This window comes from Echiichthys vipera, assembly GCF_963691815.1.
Source record: "Echiichthys vipera genome assembly, chromosome: 15".
Classification (NCBI taxonomy): domain Eukaryota; kingdom Metazoa; phylum Chordata; class Actinopteri; order Perciformes; family Trachinidae; genus Echiichthys; species Echiichthys vipera.
In genome coordinates this window covers 11,177,288-11,197,963 of record NC_139840.1, presented here as the reverse complement: position 1 = coordinate 11,197,963, position 20,676 = coordinate 11,177,288, and the positions used below count along the sequence as shown (strand labels likewise).

Below are 20,676 nucleotides of genomic sequence, written 5' to 3'. Positions count from 1 at the left end.
TAAGAACTTCTGTTTTATTATGGCTACAATTCAGGTAACTGGAAGAAAGCAAGTAGACATGTTTACTAAAATGTTTAACAAATACTTTCAATAAGTATTTGCTTGACCACAGCTATATAACATGTAAATATTTATTTCCCTCACATTTTAGCAATTCATTGAACCCAGTTACAAGTTAAAATTGTTCAGTAATGTTTCTTTTGTGTGAATGAATTCGAAAAACCGCTGAATCCCTGACATCTTACATCAACACAAAAGTACTAGCTATTAACCTTTAGTATGCTATACAAACGTTTGGTATCTGCCCTCAACGACCCGAAGTTGGAGGAGAGAGGATAGAGAGGAGGAATAAAGAAGAGGGCAATGATGAGAGGCAGGTATGAGAGGTGAAGATGTGAAAAGAAGAGAGAGAGGAAAAAAGGGCAGAAGAGGGAGGAGGCGAGGATTTCAGAGACCAGAGGAGACATTGGAAATGTAGAGCAGTAGACGTGCAGCTGTTGAGCAATATCAGGCACGGATGCTTTTTAAGACACAGAAATAGAACGAATCAGAGAGTTGCAACAAATAAGAATTCAACACACACATGCACAATCCTTTGTATCATTTTAGGTATGAATATCAACGCCTCTGTCAACTCCTGGGCTTAGCTCTTAGCTTTATGTGGAACAGATATGTTGTTTGTGTTGCTCACACTCCATTTGGTGTAGCGTTCGATATAAATCTCTGTGCAGATTTGGTCTTGTATTGCATCTTAGCGGTAATACAACGTTGCCACTGTGTCTCTGAGTTTTGATCTCATGCTTTCTTTGAGCGTAGACACACTGTAAACTCTTGTTTTATTCCCCAGCTGGTGTCCACACAAGTTTACAGCTCCTGGAAGTTCAGTGTTTCTCTTGGTGTTATAAACGTATCTGATGATCAGAGTGTTTTTTTTTTATGTGTTTTTATTTTTCTTTCAGTAAGAGCCAGGGGGTCTCTGTTTGTTTGCTCATTTATTTGTGTGCAACGCTGTTTGCAACACGCTGTGTTTTGGGGGCAATTATGATACACACTCTTTAGGGCAAAAGCACTCCCTAGAGCCCTGTGTGAAGGAGTGCAGTGTGTGCTTGAACACTACGAGGAGCTGCAGAAGTCAAACGAGGATATTTTGGTGTTAACTGGGAGTTTTTAAAACATGTACTGGTTCTGTTCAGGTACGCTACCACTAATTTAAGTTTACGGTAATTTTTTAAGCAACATGTCAAACATTGTCTGATTCCAGCCACTAAATTGGCTGTGAACTGGACCACTAGTTTTGAGGTACAAGCTATTTTAAGACATACTGAGCTTTATATATTTAAAACAGGCATTTTTTGTAATGATTTCCTGACATTTCATGGACCGAATGATTCATAAATAAATTGAAAAAATAATAAATGATTAACATATAATGAAAATGTACTTCAGTTGCAGATCTATCACCTTAGGCTACTGTTAGGAAACAAGTGATTGCCATTTTTTCCTGACATTTTATTCACCAAACGAATTAATTGATATTGGAAAAAAAACACTGACATCCATCTTCAACCGCTTGTCCCTAGCGGGCTTGCAGGGGGGCTGGAGCCGATCCCATCAGGCGTGAGGCGGGGGTACACCCTGGACAGGACGCCAGTCTATCACAGGGCAGACAGAGACAAACAGAGACAGACAACCATTCACACCTACGGGCAATTTTAATCAATTAACCTAACACCCATTAACCTAACACGTGCATGTCTTTGGATTGTGGGAGGAAGCTGGAGAACCCGGAGAGAACCCACGCAGACACATGGAGAACATGCAAACTCCACACAGAAGGGCCCCAGCTGGGATTTGAACGAGTAACCCTCTTGCTGTGAGGCGACAGTGCTAACCACCACAGCACTGTGCTGCCAAAACACAGACATACTGAAGGATAATAAAAATGATAAATAGTTTCATCTCTAGATCACTTCTCTGTGAAACCTCCGGGTGAACTTCCTCACATTTGTTGCTATTTTTTTTTTTGTCTCTCTTTCTTTCTCTAACAGATATTGTATCTGTGTGTGTTGCAGGATCACTCTAAATGGGATGAAGGTGTCCAGGCCAGACGTTCGCATCGGCCGCTACAGAATGATTAAGCACGAGAGAGACAAACACAACGAGCCCAACCCACAGAGGTACTGCATCATTGTCCGAGCTCGTTCTCCGAATTCACATTTGGATCGAGGGTGTTGTTTTTGTCTCGTACCTACACAGTTCAGATGTTTCTTTACAACTTCTTCATCCCTATTTCAGAGAATTATGATTATGTGGTGCTGCAAAGGGCAAGCTATCGATAATGTGTCCTTATAATTAGAGTTAGCTACAGTCAAATATGCTGACACATGAACAACACAGGCAATATAAGACCAAACGTAAGAGGTAAAAGCAGTTTATTATGATTCCTCTGGCCTTTGTCGACCTGATCTGCTTTCATTCTGTCAAGCTTTGCTGCAATTATATGCTAAAGACATAACCTTTCACCACAGATAGTTAAATAAGAAGCATTGCCCTTTTTGTAGCAATTTTTTATTTCACACAATGTGCACATTCCCACCTAACCTCTGTTAGGCAAGCTTCAAATGGATTATTGTAGGTCTATCTTGCAAACTGCATCACTAGTCGGTGATATGTATATTTGCTAAATACCCCAAAGTCCCCATGAATGGTAGCTACAACCCTGAATAAATGTCTAACCACAAAAAAATACACTACTATCACTACTGCTGCTAGAATAGAGTAGAACAGAATATATTTAATTGTCGTTGCAAAGGTACAACAAAACTGAGGTAGAAAAGACAAAGAGACAACAGGCACAGTCTAAATTAAACAGCAGAAACAGAGGAAACATGCACACTATGTGTGAAGCTAACATGGAGCTAACATGAAGGCACAGTATAAATTAAATAAGATCTAAACTGCTATTCATAAAACCAAGACAAAGAGTAATGGGAGTATAGAGCCAGAGAGAAGCACACTGGTCTTACGTTTTTATGGTTGAGGAGCTGCAGACCACCCTGCCGAGAGACAAAGAAATATTTTTCCTATAAATGATAAAGCATTTTACTCATAACAGGTTGTTAAACGATTAATGCATAAAGCTACTGAAATACAAGAAGTCATGAAGACATAAGGATGCATTTTAAAGATACCATAGTAGCATCTTGTCTTCACAGTATTTATAAAAATGTGGTTTCTGCCAATATTCAAGTTAAATAAATACTGACACTACTGTAGTCTGAGTTTGCTGTAATATTATTAGATGCCGGATGGGGAGTCATATGTAAATGTATCAAATGACTGCTCAAAATGTAAATAAAAACAATCCTTTGAAGACCTATGCTTGGCCTTTCTGGTTACTGAAAGTTTGGAAGTTTAAAAAATATTTCTTGCTTTTTTTTAAATAAAAGAGCAACTTGGCTTTATTGTTGCCTCTTTATCTTCGCCTATTTAAATTGCTTGTTAGGCAAAAGTGCAAAAATGCTTACTGTATAAATATGTTATTTTATAGTTTGATGGATGAGACCCAATATGCACAGATGAGCCCTACTGGACACATTTATCACCAGGAGTATAACACCTCACATTAAGCTGCTTAGAGGTGGATTATCACTGTTTATTCTCCTCTAAAAGCCCTAATTTTCATGCCTAGAAAGACCAGGTAACGATGCCTCTCGACACAAAAATCAATAGCTGCTGGCACTGGGGCAGAGTGAGCTCTGTTCCCTCCTCCAACATTGTTTTAGTTTGATCTCACAGGACGTTATAATACCACAGCATTTTTCATGGGACAGGGTTCACAGTTGAGGTTGAGTTATTTGTGGCTCCCAAATAGGTCTATAAGAAGATTAATGAACATGTAATGCGTGAAAGAGCAGCGACAGCCAAGCAGCTTGTGACATGTTTGATTAAAGTATAGTCACTAAATAAATGTTGTCTGAGTCTCTGACATATGATATATACGGTAATGTGTTTTGTGAAATATTCCATTTGAGTTGAACATCACACAAAGTCTAAACTCTGAGAAAGTGTGAGTGAAGTATTAAGGAAGTTTCAAATTTCAAAAGCAATCAAATCATAGTTCATATCTTTAGTGTCCTCGTACTCTCATTCAGCTGTCTCTAAACTCTTGTAGAGGCACATTAATTTGAATTAAGTTTGAATTAATTTTTTGGATTTTAAGCAATTCTTACCTTTCTTGCATTTCTCAGTTAGAGCAGTCAGCACTTACCTCCAAAGTCCCACACTCTTCCCCCTGCCTGACCTCTGACGCACCCTCCTCCCCTCCCCTGACACGTGCGTTGAGAGAGAAATGCGACGTTAGAGTGCCATTGAAAGCCGGAAGTTTCGGACCTCCAACAAGGCAAAGTGCACTGGAATGCCTGTCAAAGTGGAACCTCCTACTAGTGAATTCGGGGGAGATCGACCTACCCCGAATTCACTAGTAGATGATCTGGCAAATAATTTTATTCAGACTGTGTAAAATGATCGGTCAGACTTTTATCCGACATATATGAGAATTGAATATTAATGAGTTTTAACACCTCATAGATTTCTTTTACATTTGAGTGTGCCATGCGCTTATTAGGAACATTTTAGATTACAAAAGAAAAGTGAAAAAATGCCAGAAAGGTAAGAATTGCTTTTATTTAATAAAAAAAATAATTAACATTATAATCACCATTGTAAGAAATAAAAGCTTTTTAATTGCAATAGATATAGTGTTAGAAGCACCCAACGACTTATTCATCTCAAAAGATGATAAAACAAGATTCTTTTGTTGCTACGAAGCAGAGAAAGTGTCTCTTACACCCTGGCCTTAAATTCAGACTTATTACTTACCTTTCAGTTGATGTGTTTACATACACACACATACTGTATATTGAATATATATCAAAAGCCTCCTGTCTGGAGGGGAATCGATTGGTGGTCTGTATACTGTGATCCTCTCCATGTTAACAGTTAAAAAGATTTAACTTTGCAAGCAATGCTAACAGATCCTGTAGTAATAAGCTAGCTAACATATCTAAACTATGGTTGGGACAAAAACCTGTTCAGTAGCTTGAAGAGAAAAAGCCCTCCTCACCTCCTAGTAATGCATTTGTGCATTTTTTATTGACCTTTTTATCAATTTTATATGTCTCCTTATTTGTTCAAAAGGCCCACAGTGTTTTTGTCAAACCAACTACCCACTATTGGGCATAATGAAAAGCAATAATCCCATAATTACATTTATCTTATAATACTAAAACTGTTCAAATTGTAGAGAATTCTTCAGATTGTTCACATGCACAGAAAGATTTGCAGATACACACACATGCTGTTGAAACATTTTTATTTTTTATTTTTCATCAAACAAATCAGTGCAATATACACACCGCAGATGTATTTACAGTACATTTTGAATGGCAGTGTTTTTGAAATGGCAAACATGAGACTTTATACAGATTGTTGTGTCTTCTGCAGAGAACTGTGTTGAGTGCATTTAAAAAGTGCCATTTTGAATTGCAATATGTGTGTTAAGCAGAAAATGTGTTGAATGTTTTGGAGACTCAAGAAGAGGTTTTGCTCTCTGTGTGTCAGTTTAAATATTTGTGCTATGCAAGTCATTTTAGTATGTGAGCAATTGGAAAAAAACTGTAAGATAAACGTCCAATCCCTTATACAGGTGTGAGAGGATGGCAAATTACCCAGAAATGTTTTTGAAGATGTCAGAGATCCATCTAGAAGTGGTTCAACTTTAAAACTAACAAACAATTCTGTATAATGGCACGGTAACTGAAATCTGACAATGTCCAAAATAACCAATAATGTCATCCATCACCTATGTGTGTCTGTGTGAGTGTGTTTTGGAGATAGAGAGAGAGAGAGAGAGAAAGAGGAGAAGAGAGAGAGAGAGAGAGAGAGAGGAGAGAGAGAGAGAGAGAGAGAGAGAGAGAGAGAGAGAGAGAGAGAGGAGAGAGAGAGAGAGAGAGAGAGAGAGAGAGAGAGAGAGAGAGAGAGAGAGAGAGATTCAACAATTCCTCAGTAATTGCTTGCTGAAATGACACCAGTAGAGACCAGAGCCAGTTAGGTCAGACGAGTCTAGTTACCTTCATCAAAATCAATAAATCCACCACTACACTGAAAGAATGTGTGTTGTGCGCGCGTGGCATGTGTTGTGTGCACGCGTGCTTGATACTCAGTTATCGTTTTTTTCCCCTGCTGTCTCTCGTCGCTTTGCAGTCTCTCTCTCTCTCTAGTCTGTGGATCAGACTTTCTCAATAAGAGGTGACACCAACAGGGACACTATGTATTTGGGGCTGATACATAATTCATAACCATGGCGAGGAGCAGGAAATTGCGGCCTTTTAGTTGGCACAAACTTCTTTTTTACCACGTCTTTTGTCCAGAGGGCTTCCCTGGAGTAGAGCGGGGTCGGCTACCACACACATACATCCTGGGATAAGGAGAAGGAAAAAAACGCTCTGGCTTGTTTGCATCTCTTTAACCAATCCCTCGAATGCAGCGACGATGCCTCTGCAAAATAGTCTTGGGGAGGGGACTTGTTTTGATGGAACAGTTGTACAGAGGTGAGCCCTGGCTATTTCCCTGGAAACGCCCAAAAAATAAAAGATGTAGGTCGACTTTGTGATAAGACTTACATAAAGAAAATACAAACAAATTTGATCATCGGTAACTAAGAGATGAATCCCGCCTATACTATAGGGGACCTCACTGGACTTGTTATAAGTAACAGATGATTGACTAGCTATACGTTGCTTTTGCAGAAGCGTATTAAAACGCTATCACAGAGGCTTGTGTTAAGTGGAAAGCATCAATACACTGGTCAAGTTAATGTCATTGAAGTGTGTTAAAGGTCTAAAGATGTGGCAAACCACCGACTGACAATGTCCGTGTCAGAAAACGTATCACCATTGCGCATGAGAGTCCTATGAGACGGAGTGTGACTATTCCTGGGTGTGTTCTCAAGTAGTTTTAGTACTGCAACTGCAAAGTCAGGCTTGACACAGACTAACTAAATTTAGACGGCTTACTGGGAGATTGCTGTTTCCCATTGCAAATGGATTGCAAGAACGTTAACAAGAAGATAGCAGAAGGGGAGAAAGGGGAGGGACAGAGCCTGATATACCACAGGATAGATGTCAGGCTCTATCTCTGCGGTGTATATCCATTAAGCCAGATGCATTTAGGCAGTGTGGGTGTGCCCTCTCTGAACAGAAAAACTTAATTCATCACGTTGCATGTCCTCAGGGAAGTTTTAGATTTAAGTCAGTGCAGTTTTGAGGGACTTTTCAGTGAATATTTCATTAGGATCCCCATTATCTGATGTGATAGTCCACACAACACATAAAAGACAACAACAAATAAGTCATTTACAGACAACAAACAATTAACTCCAGAATACACACGTTCAGGAGAAAAACCCTCCATCATTCCAAACTCCCAAACAGCAGTGAATTGACTCACATAAAAACCTGCTTATAAAAGTGTGTTTTTCGAAGGGATTTAAAGATTAAAGTGATTTGCTCGCCTAATTTCCTTAGGCTGTTTGTTCCAAAGTGATAGGTGACCTAATAGAGTAAGCAGTCAACTTCTCGAGTTGACTCGAGCCAGGCCCGTGGATTGACCAAAAGGGCCTTGCCTTAAGATTTAAGGATCATAAAGAGTTAATAGATACAGCGATAATAGATACAGGGATAATCGATATAGCGATATAGCTAGGGGCTAGGCCTTTGTGTGTTTTAAAAGTAGGTAGTCAAATCTTAAAATCAATTCACATTTGTTTTTAATGAATAAAAGTGAACCTGAAATCACTCAATTCCAATAAAGTTCGGTCGTAAAATGTAAATAAAAACAGAATAAATGCTTTTCCTTTTTTAACGGAGACCCCGGACAACGTCTCAACTTCAATGTAATAGGGGTTGTACAATGATCATTTTGTCTTTAAGAAATACCTTTTGAAAAAAACAGTTTTACTTTTGTAAACCGAGCGTCTGTGTCTGCTCTTTGTCTTCAGGTTGCTTTTCTGTTTGGATTCAGATTGATTGAGCCTTTTGGGGGGAGTTTGTCTGGAGTACCCGTGTAATGTCCGACATTTACCTAGGGAGGAATTGTCCCCACTGTTTGATTAATGTTTAGATTAGACATATATATACATAGACATTCACTGACAGGTTCATACACTCTCACATAGATGGTGGTTGGGCATAACAATGAGATATTCGGCCAGTGGAAGTGAAAAAGAGATACAAATAATCACCAGCCGCATGTATCAGTTTGCACACACACACACACACACACACACACACACACACACACATACATACACACATTTTGCCTAGAAAGCGTCGCTTCATGCATTGCAAATGAATCGGTTGCTCAGTAACATTGTTCGTTATTCCATTCATATGTTATCATCTTGGGACAGTGTAGATATGTGTGATGTTTGTGTGTGTGCGTGTGTGACTGGCTTCTGTAAAACTGTATTTACCGTAAACACAACTTGTGCCTTAAAAGAATAGCAATTAGCTGGATAGGTCAGCTTGGTTAGAAAAAATGTAAATAAATGTGGCACATTGATTTACAAGTTTTACTGTGGTCAGAACCCTGTGGCGTCACTTTTTAATGTTCTGGGAGTCCCGTTGTGAATTCAAACAAAACGTTAATTTGTTAGGAACCAAAATTATAGTTAGGTTTAGGTTTAGCTAAAGAGTTAGGTTTGGGTTGAAGAACTTACGTGCAAACCACTAGTAAATAACGTTATAATATAGCAAATGTACGTAATTTTAAAAAAGTCAACAGGGATTTTTGGTCACCGTCTGCAGTAAGGTGAATTGTGAATTTAATCAAAGCGTTACTTTGTTAGGCACCAAGACTGATGCCTATTGCCCACCTCATATCTAGATATCTAGATATAATAGATAGTGCTGATTCAATTGGTTGACAACATTTGAAGCGGGTGATTTAGCTCACAAATGTGAGAGTGGTTTCAATCTTCTTATCTTAGGTAAGACATTTCCTTTAAGACATTTTTCTACAACAGCAACAAGTAGGCTAGCTGATAATATGACACCAGAACAAAATAACCCTCAATAGCTGGTATGACGTTCTATTGTGGAGATCCTTAACCAGAAATGGTTTCCTGTGAGAACCCCGATGGAATTAAAATAGAGCTTTACTTAGCCCACTTAGGAAATCAGGCTGATGAATATGTTAGGAGGACTGTCTTTGTCGTGCGCTCTAACTCTAAAATAAAGGTAGATAAGAGAGACTGATAGGTTTGATACATTCTGTAGTCCACAGATTAAATAAAGGCACACTTCATCCTTTATATGTATGCAGGGATTAAGGTATTGCTCTTAATCTCCGCTGTGAGATTTCTCTTTTCTCATTCCCTTTTTTTTAATATCAGTATATCTTGCTCCCTCCATCTGTCACATTCTTTCTTACAAATATATATAAATGTATAAATATATAAATGTATATAAATATATATATACATATATATACGTATATATCTGCCTTGCTATCCTCCATGTTTCTCCCCTGCCTCCCAGCCCTCGTTTCAGTTTAAACCGCCTGCTTTTTTTCTCTTTCCTTTCCTTGCACTCTTTCTCTTGATTCCACTTCCTTTTTAGGTTAAAGTGCAAATCCTTGCAACACATAATTCTATTTATATCTTATTGTATTACATTGTTCCACGGAAACAACAGACAACATTTTTTCCCGCATCCATTTATGCCAATAAAGCTCTTTTTGATTTGATTTTGTGAGAGACAGAAGGAGAAAACGATGCAGTGGCAGAGAGGAGAGAGATCTTCACTAGTCAGTTCTGACAAGGCTCTGTAGACTCAGTGGTCCACGTCGGACGGAAGTGTCAGCTCCAGTTGTACTGTATGTCCAAGCATATCATTAAGATGACATCTTTTGGTAGAGTCAGCCACAGCTGTCTTTTGAAAAGTGAATGTTCACCGCTGGGCGCACACATCAGCTCTTTTCCTCTTCACACAAGGAAAAATGTGGTTGTACACATGCTGTTAGACACTCGCACATTGTGGCCTCATTTCCGTCCTGACTGGCTGCAAAACAAAACAACACACTGAACTGAGGCACATGCAGCAGCACTGTGTAACTGTCTGTGCGAATTGTTTTCTCATCTTTAAAACAATCAGAGCGGTTTCTAATGTAAGGGCAAATTCTGATGAAACTGCTGAATCACAGCTAGTGGGGAAGGATATTCCAGCATAATTCAGACAAAACCGAGGCGGATGTGATGGATAATAGTGTTTACTGAGTCACAGAGCAGCGCCATAGCACCACCTGTTGTTCAAGATCTATATAATCAATAAAACATCTGAGCCTTTACATTCTGTGGGGTTTAATGTGGATTTTGAAATTAGCGATCTTGCTGTAAATGGAGCTTTGGATGTGTTTGACAGTTGTAGTTACAGCACTTTATAATGACCGTATTTGAGCACTATTTTTTTTTTTAGATGTATTTTTATATGTTTTTTTAATAATATATATTTAACATGTAATTTTATATTTTACAGCCTCTGGATCTATGATTGTGTATTTAATTTCCCATGTGTACCAGCATGACAAAAGAATGCATTTATGCTGAACAGAATTATGCTTTTTCCTTTTTTTCTCCTTTTGTCTTGTAATTAACTGAATTATGTGTGCTTAAATAGTCACACCTGATAGACAAATCAACAGGAGAGAAAAATGCACGATAGAAGGGGTCTAAAGGTCAGGAACCACTGCTCTATTTTGATGTGTTTCCACTGCATGGGACGACTATGCTTGACGCAAAGGGAATCTCAGCTGATCACCTTAGCAATGCCACGTGAAACATCCTCTTTCACCCAAAACTCGCTAATTCTTTTTCATCCCCAACCAAACAAATGAACTTCAGCACTTTGTAAATTCAAAACCTTATGTGGGCTGTTGTCAAATGAATAAAAAATTGTTGCCACTATAGACGGTAGCTCTGCTATTTAAAAATCACCGGTTTGTGTTGCGCTAGTGACTTTTGCTAATGGAAACGCAAAATTCACTGCTCTAAGTTGTGATGAACCGAACTGAACTGTACTGAACTGGACTGCTTGGTTCAGATTTGGATCCCCTTTTAGCAACTGGGATCCCATTTTGTCAAGATTGTACTTTGACTTTTTGTCAGTATTGTTTTTAACTCGATTTTCTTCATTGTCTCCCCATTTCTTTGTGCCCCCCTCCCACCTCTCCTTTTTCTGTCTTTCCTCCTCCAGATTTAATAAGATACAGAACACGAAGAACACGATGAAGAAGGACGGCATCAGCTCTCTGACCTACAGAGTGGTTCAGGTCAAGAGGTATCCTCTTTACACAAATATCTCCGTGGAGATCGGCAAACCACCGCCCCGGCCTATAAAAGGCTAAAGAAAGAGGAAGACACACATTAACCTGAGGGGGAAAAGACAAGAAGAAGAAGCGCTTTTAAGAAGGATATAAAGAGATCACATATCCAAGACATCTGGAAGGATGCAGGAGTGAAGGGGTGGGGAAATAGTCACAAGCACATTATGGTCTGTTTCTCCTTCTTTGCCCCTCTTTCTGTTTTTTTATTTCAGCTGGCCATTTCTGTAACAAGGACTCAGGCTCTTTCCAACTTTTTCAAGCAGCCAATGGCTTCACACCTCCTTCCTTTGCCAATCAGTGACTTCAGAATTTAAAGAGTGTGGATCAAAGCTATCAGTGGCCGACCAGAGGTTGGCGTCAAACTTGGAAAGTGAAACTTTTTTGGAGTTTTCTGGAGTTCATTATCAATCTTTTTTAAACTGGAGGGCATCCAGTGGCAGAGGAACTATAGTGTCTGGAGATTAGATGTGAGACAATGACGTTGGAAACGTTGGAAAGTTTTCATGGCCTGATTTGAAATACTGGACAGCATCAAGTGGGATTTCCTGGAATATTTGAGCAAGCTCGTATAAACAAAGACAGATACGAGACGTGGAACGGGCTGCTTTGGAAAGGAAATATCAGGAAAATAACAAACCCGGTGGACAACAGACCGTACAAATGTCATTAAACATTCTACTTTCCAAGCATTTTGCAGAATGGTGATTTTCATTAGAGGCAAACTGTACCGAAATAGGATGACATGCAGCGGCAGGCTGTGGACTTGTATCTGACGGACTGCATATCAACGAAATCTTCTGACTCTCGTCTTTACAAATTGATGCTATTAGATGATTTAATATTGACGTCTATGTCAGGGAGTTTGGATCTCAATCAAATCCTCCGGTATCAATAAATGAATGTGTAATGTGCCTGCATCTACAGTGCTGGGACACGCTGACATAACATGTTCGTCAGCAGCAACAAACCCCTGAGAACTCTCTTTTTGTTCTTAGACTCATTGGAGTGACGGCAAAGTTCCGCAAACAAACGTAAACATGCTGAAGATTTGAAGTGTTTTCTGCTGTGCTAAGTGCAGTGTTGTGGAACTACCTTGGGAATGCATTTGAAATGAAAATCAAGAAACCGAAGACGACAACGCAGATTTACACTGACAGCTCGGTTGAGATTTTAACCCCCCGTGGCACATATTTGGAGTTTAGATTTCTGGAAGCTTTTTGAGGTTTTTTTCACACGACTTGAAGAAAGATAGAGGTTTATTTTGATAACCTGGGCATTGAAGGTACATTTTCATCTCTATAAGGTGCAATTGGCTTGAGGTACATACTGTATGTAGGTAGGTGCAGATTGGATTAAGTAGAAATATGCATTTTCATTTAAAAAATTGGACTTTTACCACATTTTCTGAATATATATATATATATGTATATATATATATACATATATATATATATGGGACACAAAGGGGTTAAATTGAACTATCAGAAGAGTGTCATGTCTCATAAAGTTGTTGTTGTTGTTGGGCCATAGACAACACCAGGTGGAAAGTTACTTTTAGCCTATGATATAACCTGGACGTCAATGTTTTTTAAAGTATCACAATTCATTAATACTCTACTGATACTGTTGCTATGCCATTCTCTCTCTCTGCTATCCTTTTCTTTAAATCTTTATAAAAAGACGATCATATCTGGACAGAGGAAATTATGAGGCAATAGTGTTCTGCTGGTGGAAATTCTTAATTATAAGGCAGTAATGGGAAGTCAGTTTGAGCAGTTTGACTGACATCTCTATTACTGCTTCAGATTTTATCATCATCTGCTTTCAGTTGTGTATTGGAATCTATTTTTATCATACTTCTTCATAAAGGACGGTTACAGTTTCTTTTCAGTTTCAAACTTTTTCTGTCTCATATGAGTTCCATCACTTTCCCTGTGTGAACAAGGGACAGACTAAATATTTGATCATGATTTCCTACATCAGTATATTGAAGCCTTTGACTGTTTTATGCATTGCTACATAACTCTTTTTCCTTTGTTTTGTTTTCCCTTGTCTCCATACTGTTGACGCCTAAATACCAAACTGATGCCTTCAGAAGTTATCTTTACTAAAGGGGCAGGGAAGGTTTTTTTTTTTTTATTTAAATGTGTATTTTTGGGTGCACAACCAATGGGTGAATATGTGTGTTTTAAGATTGGAACTAGAGAAATTAAACTGTATTTCAAATCATTGAAACTATTTCCATCTGTCTTTGAAATTTTACATCGACAGATATTTGTGTGCAGTGCTGTGGCTGGTTGAATTTTTTTTTTTTATATCATTCAGAACATTTTGGGGCTGTGATTCTGGTGAAAATTGTGTATTGTTGGCCTTCTCTTTGGTCAGCCTTGAGGCAAAGCTGTTCCCATCTGGTTGGCTCTCCGTTATCTTCGCCTCAAGCCTGTTGGAACGTTTGATTTCTCTCTCTCTCTCTCTCTCTCTCTCTCTCTCTCTCTCTCTCTCTCTCTCTCTCTCTCTCTCTTCTCTCTCTCTCTCTCTCTCTCTCTCTCTCTCTCTCTCTCTCTCTCTCTCTCTCTCTCTCTCTCTCTCTCTCGGGCACATACACACATGCATTCACACCGTCTTTCCTTTTTTCTTTGCATTATCTCGCCTTTCATTGCCTTTTCTTTCTTACTCTGCCAGTGGAGTCTGTTTGTGTCAATGGCACTCTGATGTGCTTTGTGGTGAGCACACTTCAGGCACAGCTGTGTCTCACAAGAATGCTTCTTCTTTCAGTACATCGACAGGGCCTCTCTTTTTGTCTCTATATCTGTGCCACTTACTGTATCTTTATTTCTTTTAATCTCAGTACACATCCCCAATTTGTGAATCATTCTGTTCCCTCCCTTTGCTCACCCCCCCTACTGTGATTTTAAGTGTCCTCAGTGAGCAGACTACCTTTGGAGAGGTCAATACAACCCCTTCTCTATATCGTTTACAGCTTACCCTGTGCAATATTACAGATTTGTTTACATCTACCATATAACCAGCTTCAGAATCATTGTTTTCAAGCAGGATATGAGGCAATACAAATGTTAGGGGTTGGTTTCAGTCAGCTTATAATACAGTTTACCCCCCCCCTCCCCCCAATAGATTTATAGCAGACGAAATGACAGCTGTTCCTTTGATTTTCCCTGTCCCCAGTATTTAAGCACTTTAGTGATTTTGTGTTCTACTTCCATAAAGTTGGGTGACTTTTGAAATAAATGGAATAGTCGAAATTGAAGCAGCAGAGGGCGAAAGACCCTGACTTTTCGTCCCTTGTGTGGGACATTTCCCATAATGCTTCTGGATAGTATCTCATCGTGTTGCAACATTGGAGGAGATATTTTGGGTGTAAAATTATGATTAATCTTTATGCTACATGACTCACAGGAGCCCTTATTGCTTGGATTGGCAGTTAACTGTCACTCTAAGCCCATAGTCTTCTTAACTGCCCTGTCGTAGCGATGCACGTTCATGTGCATGTCCACGACAGCGTGCGTTGCAAAGATACAGTTTTAACAATCTCTAGCCACTCCATTCACCTCACAACTCTATTAGACTTTCCCTTCCTCCTAAATGCTCACTTTTAATCCCCTCACCTCCAGTTTGTAAAGTTTAAAAGATTAGATATGCCTTCTGACCTGATCTTTTGTTTTGTTTTGTTTTTTAAAAGCTCCCTCCACAGCAGACTGTTTTAACAGTCGTAGCATCTCCTTAATCCTTATTTAAGATACATTCTCATTTAATCAAGGACACTCTAACAAATTACAGGCCTTTTATGAGGTCAGTTACATGAGGAAAGAAAGCTGAGGAGTCAAACTTATTGGAAACAAGGAAGATATAGCAGTGTGTATAAACAGTAACTTGGGATATAAATGTAAAAGGTCAGCAAAAGAACCTTCAGCAAAAGTAGTATTTGAAACGTTTCCTTTACTTGAGAATACGAACAACCATGATGAGTGCTTGATGTTTCTAAATGGGCTCTTGACTTTTGAAGCTTGTTCAACTGTCAAGCACACACCTCAGGTGCTGAAGTATTCAAAACGCTTTTTTCAAATACAGTTTTTGCTGCAGAGAGCAGACAGGACTTTCAGGCCTGTGGGCATTTTTAAGAATTTACTGTATCTCTAGCTATGTTTTTTTGTACATTGAATGTTGAAAATGTTATATCTTATATAGAATGCATTACGTCATATCAAACCTACTTTTTCTATACAATCAATAAATCTGATGGTAAAAGATTGTACGCTGGTGTTGTCAGTTACTTTCTGTGTGTGTACATGTGTGAAGAAAACAGTGAAGATCTGGTTGATGAACAGAAACTTCATAATGAATTTGTTTTCACCTGCAGGCTGAGGTAATCCCAGAGCCTTTTAATGTAATATCGACAGTTTTTGGCAACCCTGTTTCCTGTTGCCATAACAACTCACATAAACCTGTTACTGTTTTTTGTTTCTGTGTGGTTCTCTAACCACCTTGTAGATTACATTCAGCTTTTACTTTTGCAGTCCTCCATTTCCTTTTGTCCTTCATGCCACCATCCCAATACTATAAACAAATCTTTAATACTACAAAGTACAGCTCTCTCTCTTTACTTTCTACTTCTTTTCTCATTCTTGTATTGTTTTACGGGGAAGCGCTGGTCCGCTGTCACAAGAGGCACCAGAGTCAAACTGTTCACAAATCATTCAAATAAAATAAAAAGATGACAATGAGGAAACGCAAAGTGACAGATTTTTTTTAATGGACAGGGAAAGGTGATTTAATATGGAATATTTTTGTTTATATTGGTTCCCTTTTATTATTGACAGTAAATTGAACCTCTATTTAAAGGAATAGTTTGACATTTTGGGCTTTTTTTAATTATTATTTGCAGAGGGATGATTAAAGAGCAAATTTGGTATAGCTTCAGACAGAGCCAGTATTTTTTTCTAAGGCTCGATCGTCTGATCAAACAGTCAGAAGGAAAGCAAATATTTCACACCAAATGTCAAACTATTCTTTTAACATTGTGTTTTTTGATTATTCCGTAATCCAGATGATAACTATGGAAGACCAGCTTTCAGTTCTTATCCAGTCTCATTCTTACACTGTTTGATTTAAATACCATCCTCCCTCAATGTAAATATGAATACAGTGAATTCACTCAAAAACTCCCTTGATAAAATAAGATTTGAAGATAAGATTAAAATGTGTTCATGACCCTAAAAGTTTCAACTTAATCCCAAACCTTGCATAAAGAAGCTTTTCAGAGAGAAGTAAGGCAGTGAAATGTGTCACATATACTGTACTTTACTTACAACTGCCATTATAGGCTCTGACAAGACAAGATTATTTTTGGTTTCATTTAAGGGTCCCTCATGATTAAAGCGGCATAGAAGGACTAGTAACAGTAGGAAGAACTGCTGCATATAGATCTATATCAAATGAGAGTACTTCTTTTTCACCAAGATCTTTCTTAAGAAATTAAGTGACAACAGTGGAAATACGAGGAAGACTGTTAATACAGGGCTACTCATTATTTCTAGTGACAAATTACTAACCCAGTTAATTGCAGATTGTTTTTCCGGCTCTACAGTGTACATACACAAATAACCCTGTTTTCAAATATTGCTTGTGTCTACAACCCCTGTACAGTGATATGTTTGGCCTTAGTTCCATACGTTACATTTCAATTAGCCTGGATATTGAGCTGCAGAATTTATAGGACAGTTACAAAATGTTAATTGCTTTGCAACGCCATTTCCTAGTATAATTTGCATCACAGCTGTGCATACATTTGGCTGGTGCATCAACCCGCGACAGGTCAATTACAATTTCTTATCATCCAATAATCTCATTGGCTTTGTTGTGTTGCCAGTTGTTTCCCAAAGCGGGTGTCTGGAGATTAAGAAATATGCTTGGGAAACCATAAAAGCAAAGTTTTTTGAAGAAACAGGCAGATCAAATATTAAAAGGTAAAGGGAGTGTGGTCACTTTTCAGGTGTGATGTTTTGTTTCTTCTAGTTTCTTGTTTAGTCATTGATTTTTCTGTGGGAGCAGAGGTTTGAGGTAAACCAAACATCATGTTTTAACATCACTGCAGTCCATATTTATAAATGAAGAGAGTTTTAATCATGCTTTCCTTCAGAATTTCAGTGATTTACAAGGCCTGCAATTCATCTTCTCAGCTAGCGGGATAAAAGTTGTTCTTCTTACATAAAGCATGGCTGGATTAAGCTATTGGGCCGATTGATCCTCCGCCAATCATCCTTTATTCATTGCCTATCTGTCCACAAGGTGTCTGCTTCTCAGTTTTTGGTAATTTGATTAAACACATCTTAATTTAGGCCATGGAAGCACTATATAAACTTAACTCATAAAGGATCTTACATGACAGGACCACTTCAGAAAATAAGGCCTTTGATGCTAATTTAATTTGCAGTTAATCAAATCGCCAAAACCCACTGATATGCAGGGAACATCAAGATTTGACTAGTTTGGAAATCAGCCTTGAGTTTGGGATTTAGTAATATGCAGCTATGGCCTGCTAATGAGCCAGCTTTGTCCACGTTGCAGGTGATCCGTTTTCAGATGTACAGGAGGGTTCAGCATGTTCTCAGAGATGGAAGGTTGATGAGAGTGAATCAGTTTTTTTTTATGGACGGTGGTTCAGGTGTACAGTTTTTGAGGCGGGAACAGGTGGCGATACGGTTCCCCTCCCAGCAGCCGGCATCCTGACCGTCGTGACAGCGACACTTGGTGCAGGAGTCGACCCAGATGGGCTCTCCTGCAGGAATCACCTGGCCTTGTGATGCATCGACGTAGCAGTTAGGACCTGAGATGAGCAACAGACATAAGTTTGACCACAGCTGAACATACAACAGAGATGCACCTAAAGTTAAGTGCATACACACTCATCCCTGCATGCAAATGATCGAATGCAATTTTGATTATTGTGGTCGTGACTATGTGTCTATTGTGAAATAGAGAAGATAAATCCCCTGTTGCATCTCTGAGAGGCCTCCCTGTTTTTATGTTTTTTGCAACTCACCCTCCTTGCATTCAGGGCAGCATTTCCCTGGCTGATAGACTGGGTTGACGCATGGTGGAGGGGCACAATCTGCAACTAGACAGCGGGCGATGCCATCACTGTCACAAGTGCACTGCTCACATTCTGATGGCTGGGAAAATGCACACACACACATATACACACAAACACCATGAGACTCAATGTGCATCTTATTTCTAACCAGAATCTCATACCAAGGGCCCTGCAATAGACTGGCGTCCTGTCCAGGGTGTACCCCGCATCACGCCCAATGTCAGGGGATCGGCCCCAGCCGGCCGCAACCCTGACAGAAACAAGCGTTTGAAGATGGATGGATGGATGGATCTCCCACCAAGGCTTCCTGGTACCATCTCAAAGGGGGGCGCCATTTACCTCCCAGCTGTAGCCTATACTCAGTTTACATACCACCAGACTGCAATTCATTTGTTTTTGGAAGGAAATACACTGAAAAAGATGTTTATTGGCTTAAACTTATAACACGCAAGCTTAGGGAAACTTTGTGGGTACATGATTAATTTAAATGGGCTGTAGTTTAAAGCTTTGCAGTGACATTTAAACCATTTCTAAAAATGATGATATTAGACCCTGCACAAATTTCCTCAGTATTTAATCTGAGATAGTGCAGACAGACAATTTTGGATTAAGCAAAATGTATATAGGCCCTTTTTGAAAACAGAGTGGCCTGCAACCTACTGTTGTATTTGTATTTATTTTTTCCCAGCCCCTTTGAGCCATTAAATTTAAACAATGTATAGTATATGGCCCTATAATCACATGCTAAAGCCTTAGTGTGGCCATATTTTAAATTGAGAGGAATTAAAAAAATAGTGATTTTAGCATAATTATAGCTAATGAATGTATTTTAAGTATCCATTTAATCATTTGGTAACCCCTTACATTTCACCAGACACCTGACCTCCGAGATGGGAACCAATGCGGTTTAAATAGTTTGGTGGATATTGTGATTCCATATGAGAAAAGCCAATGAACTATTCAATGCCATATAATAACAAGTTTATAGGCTCATGAAGTCCCATCCATACTGAGGCCATCCTGGGCCATCCCCACGTTTGCCAAGTGTCAGAGCTTTCCGGCTTACCTGGAAGTTCTGCCCTAGTTCGTACACCACTCCTCGGTGCTCACACCCGATCTTCTCGCACCTGGGGCAGCAGTCGGTAGGGTAGTGGCTGACATGGATGCACTCAGCCGGGAGAGAGGTGCACTCAGTGCGAGAACACACGGAGCCCTCGGTGGTGCATTCACACTGGGTGCAGTGATCAGAGTCCAGAAAATACCACTCCCCCACGAAGTATATGCTGCCGTTGTCCTCGCAGGTGCTTTCATGCTGCCCAGCGACTGAGAAGCCAGAACCGACCTGTGCGTAAAGCAGTATCGCCAAAACGGCCGTGCGCATTTGGCGCTCCACGGAAACGCGCTGGAGGTTATAAACCATGATGATTTTTTGGATTCAACTTGTCCAAAATGAAAAAGTTAAGAAGAAATATTCACTGTAGTCCAGCTGGAATGTGGTAGAAAGATTGACCAAGTTTGTTACATTGTTACTGGACACAGAAAACCATGACGCTACCTCAGTCCTTCCAAAGCAGTCTACTAGGGTTACACACACACTCGTTAAAAGAGCCCGGAAGGGGGTGGAGATTGTGTGTGTGTGTGTGTTGGGGGGGCTTCCCTCGGACTCCCCTTCCCACCTTAACATCTTGAAGTACTAATAATAGCGCACTTTTACAGGAGCACAGGTGGTCTGGTGTGTTCATTGTAACGAGGCCTACTTTTCAAAAACAATTCACTTCATTTGTTCCATTGAGTCATTTTATATTGCATTTTAATTGCGAGTCGTTTTTTACTTTTTAAAAAACTGGTGAGAAGGTAAGGGGAAAAGCTGTTTTGTGTTTGTAGAACCAAACCAAGGGTTGACCGTTATGACAAATCTCGCGATATCTCCCCATAGCAACTGGAATGTTTACCTTGGATACCTCGCTAGATACAAGTTGGGGTGAGCGGTTTTTCCTCTTTAATAACATAAATAACAGACATTTTATATAATGCATCTTCGTTTTACACAATATATACACTATATGAAAACTTCATGTTGGTGAAATATTCGGTTATTGGCTATTAATGGTATATAATGTTAGCCT

At 39.3% G+C, this 20,676-nt stretch overlaps 2 protein-coding genes across 2 annotated transcripts in view; one reads left to right on the top strand and one right to left on the bottom strand.

Annotated features, from left to right (window-relative positions):
* b4galt2 (UDP-Gal:betaGlcNAc beta 1,4- galactosyltransferase, polypeptide 2) overlaps positions 1-11,463 on the top strand; it is a gene marked incomplete at both ends in the record, with an annotated part of 132,850 nt that extends 121,387 nt beyond the window's left edge. The window contains 2 exons of the mRNA XM_083927896.1: positions 2,073-2,177; positions 11,313-11,463. Coding sequence (XP_083784022.1) covers positions 2,073-2,177; positions 11,313-11,463 — 256 coding nt within the window. The remainder of the gene's footprint in view (positions 1-2,072; positions 2,178-11,312) is intronic.
* A 4,725-nt stretch (positions 11,464-16,188) lies between these two features.
* On the bottom strand, positions 16,189-20,111 carry LOC310957966 (von Willebrand factor C domain-containing protein 2-like). The gene is made up of 3 exons (XM_083928733.1): positions 19,617-20,111; positions 18,500-18,629; positions 16,189-18,283 (listed from the first exon to the last, which is right to left on the bottom strand). The coding sequence occupies exons 1-3, from the start codon at positions 19,968-19,970 to the stop codon at positions 18,093-18,095; spliced, it is 675 nt and encodes a 224-aa protein (XP_083784859.1). The 5' UTR covers positions 19,971-20,111; the 3' UTR covers positions 16,189-18,092.
* Positions 20,112-20,676: the final 565 nt, after the last annotated feature.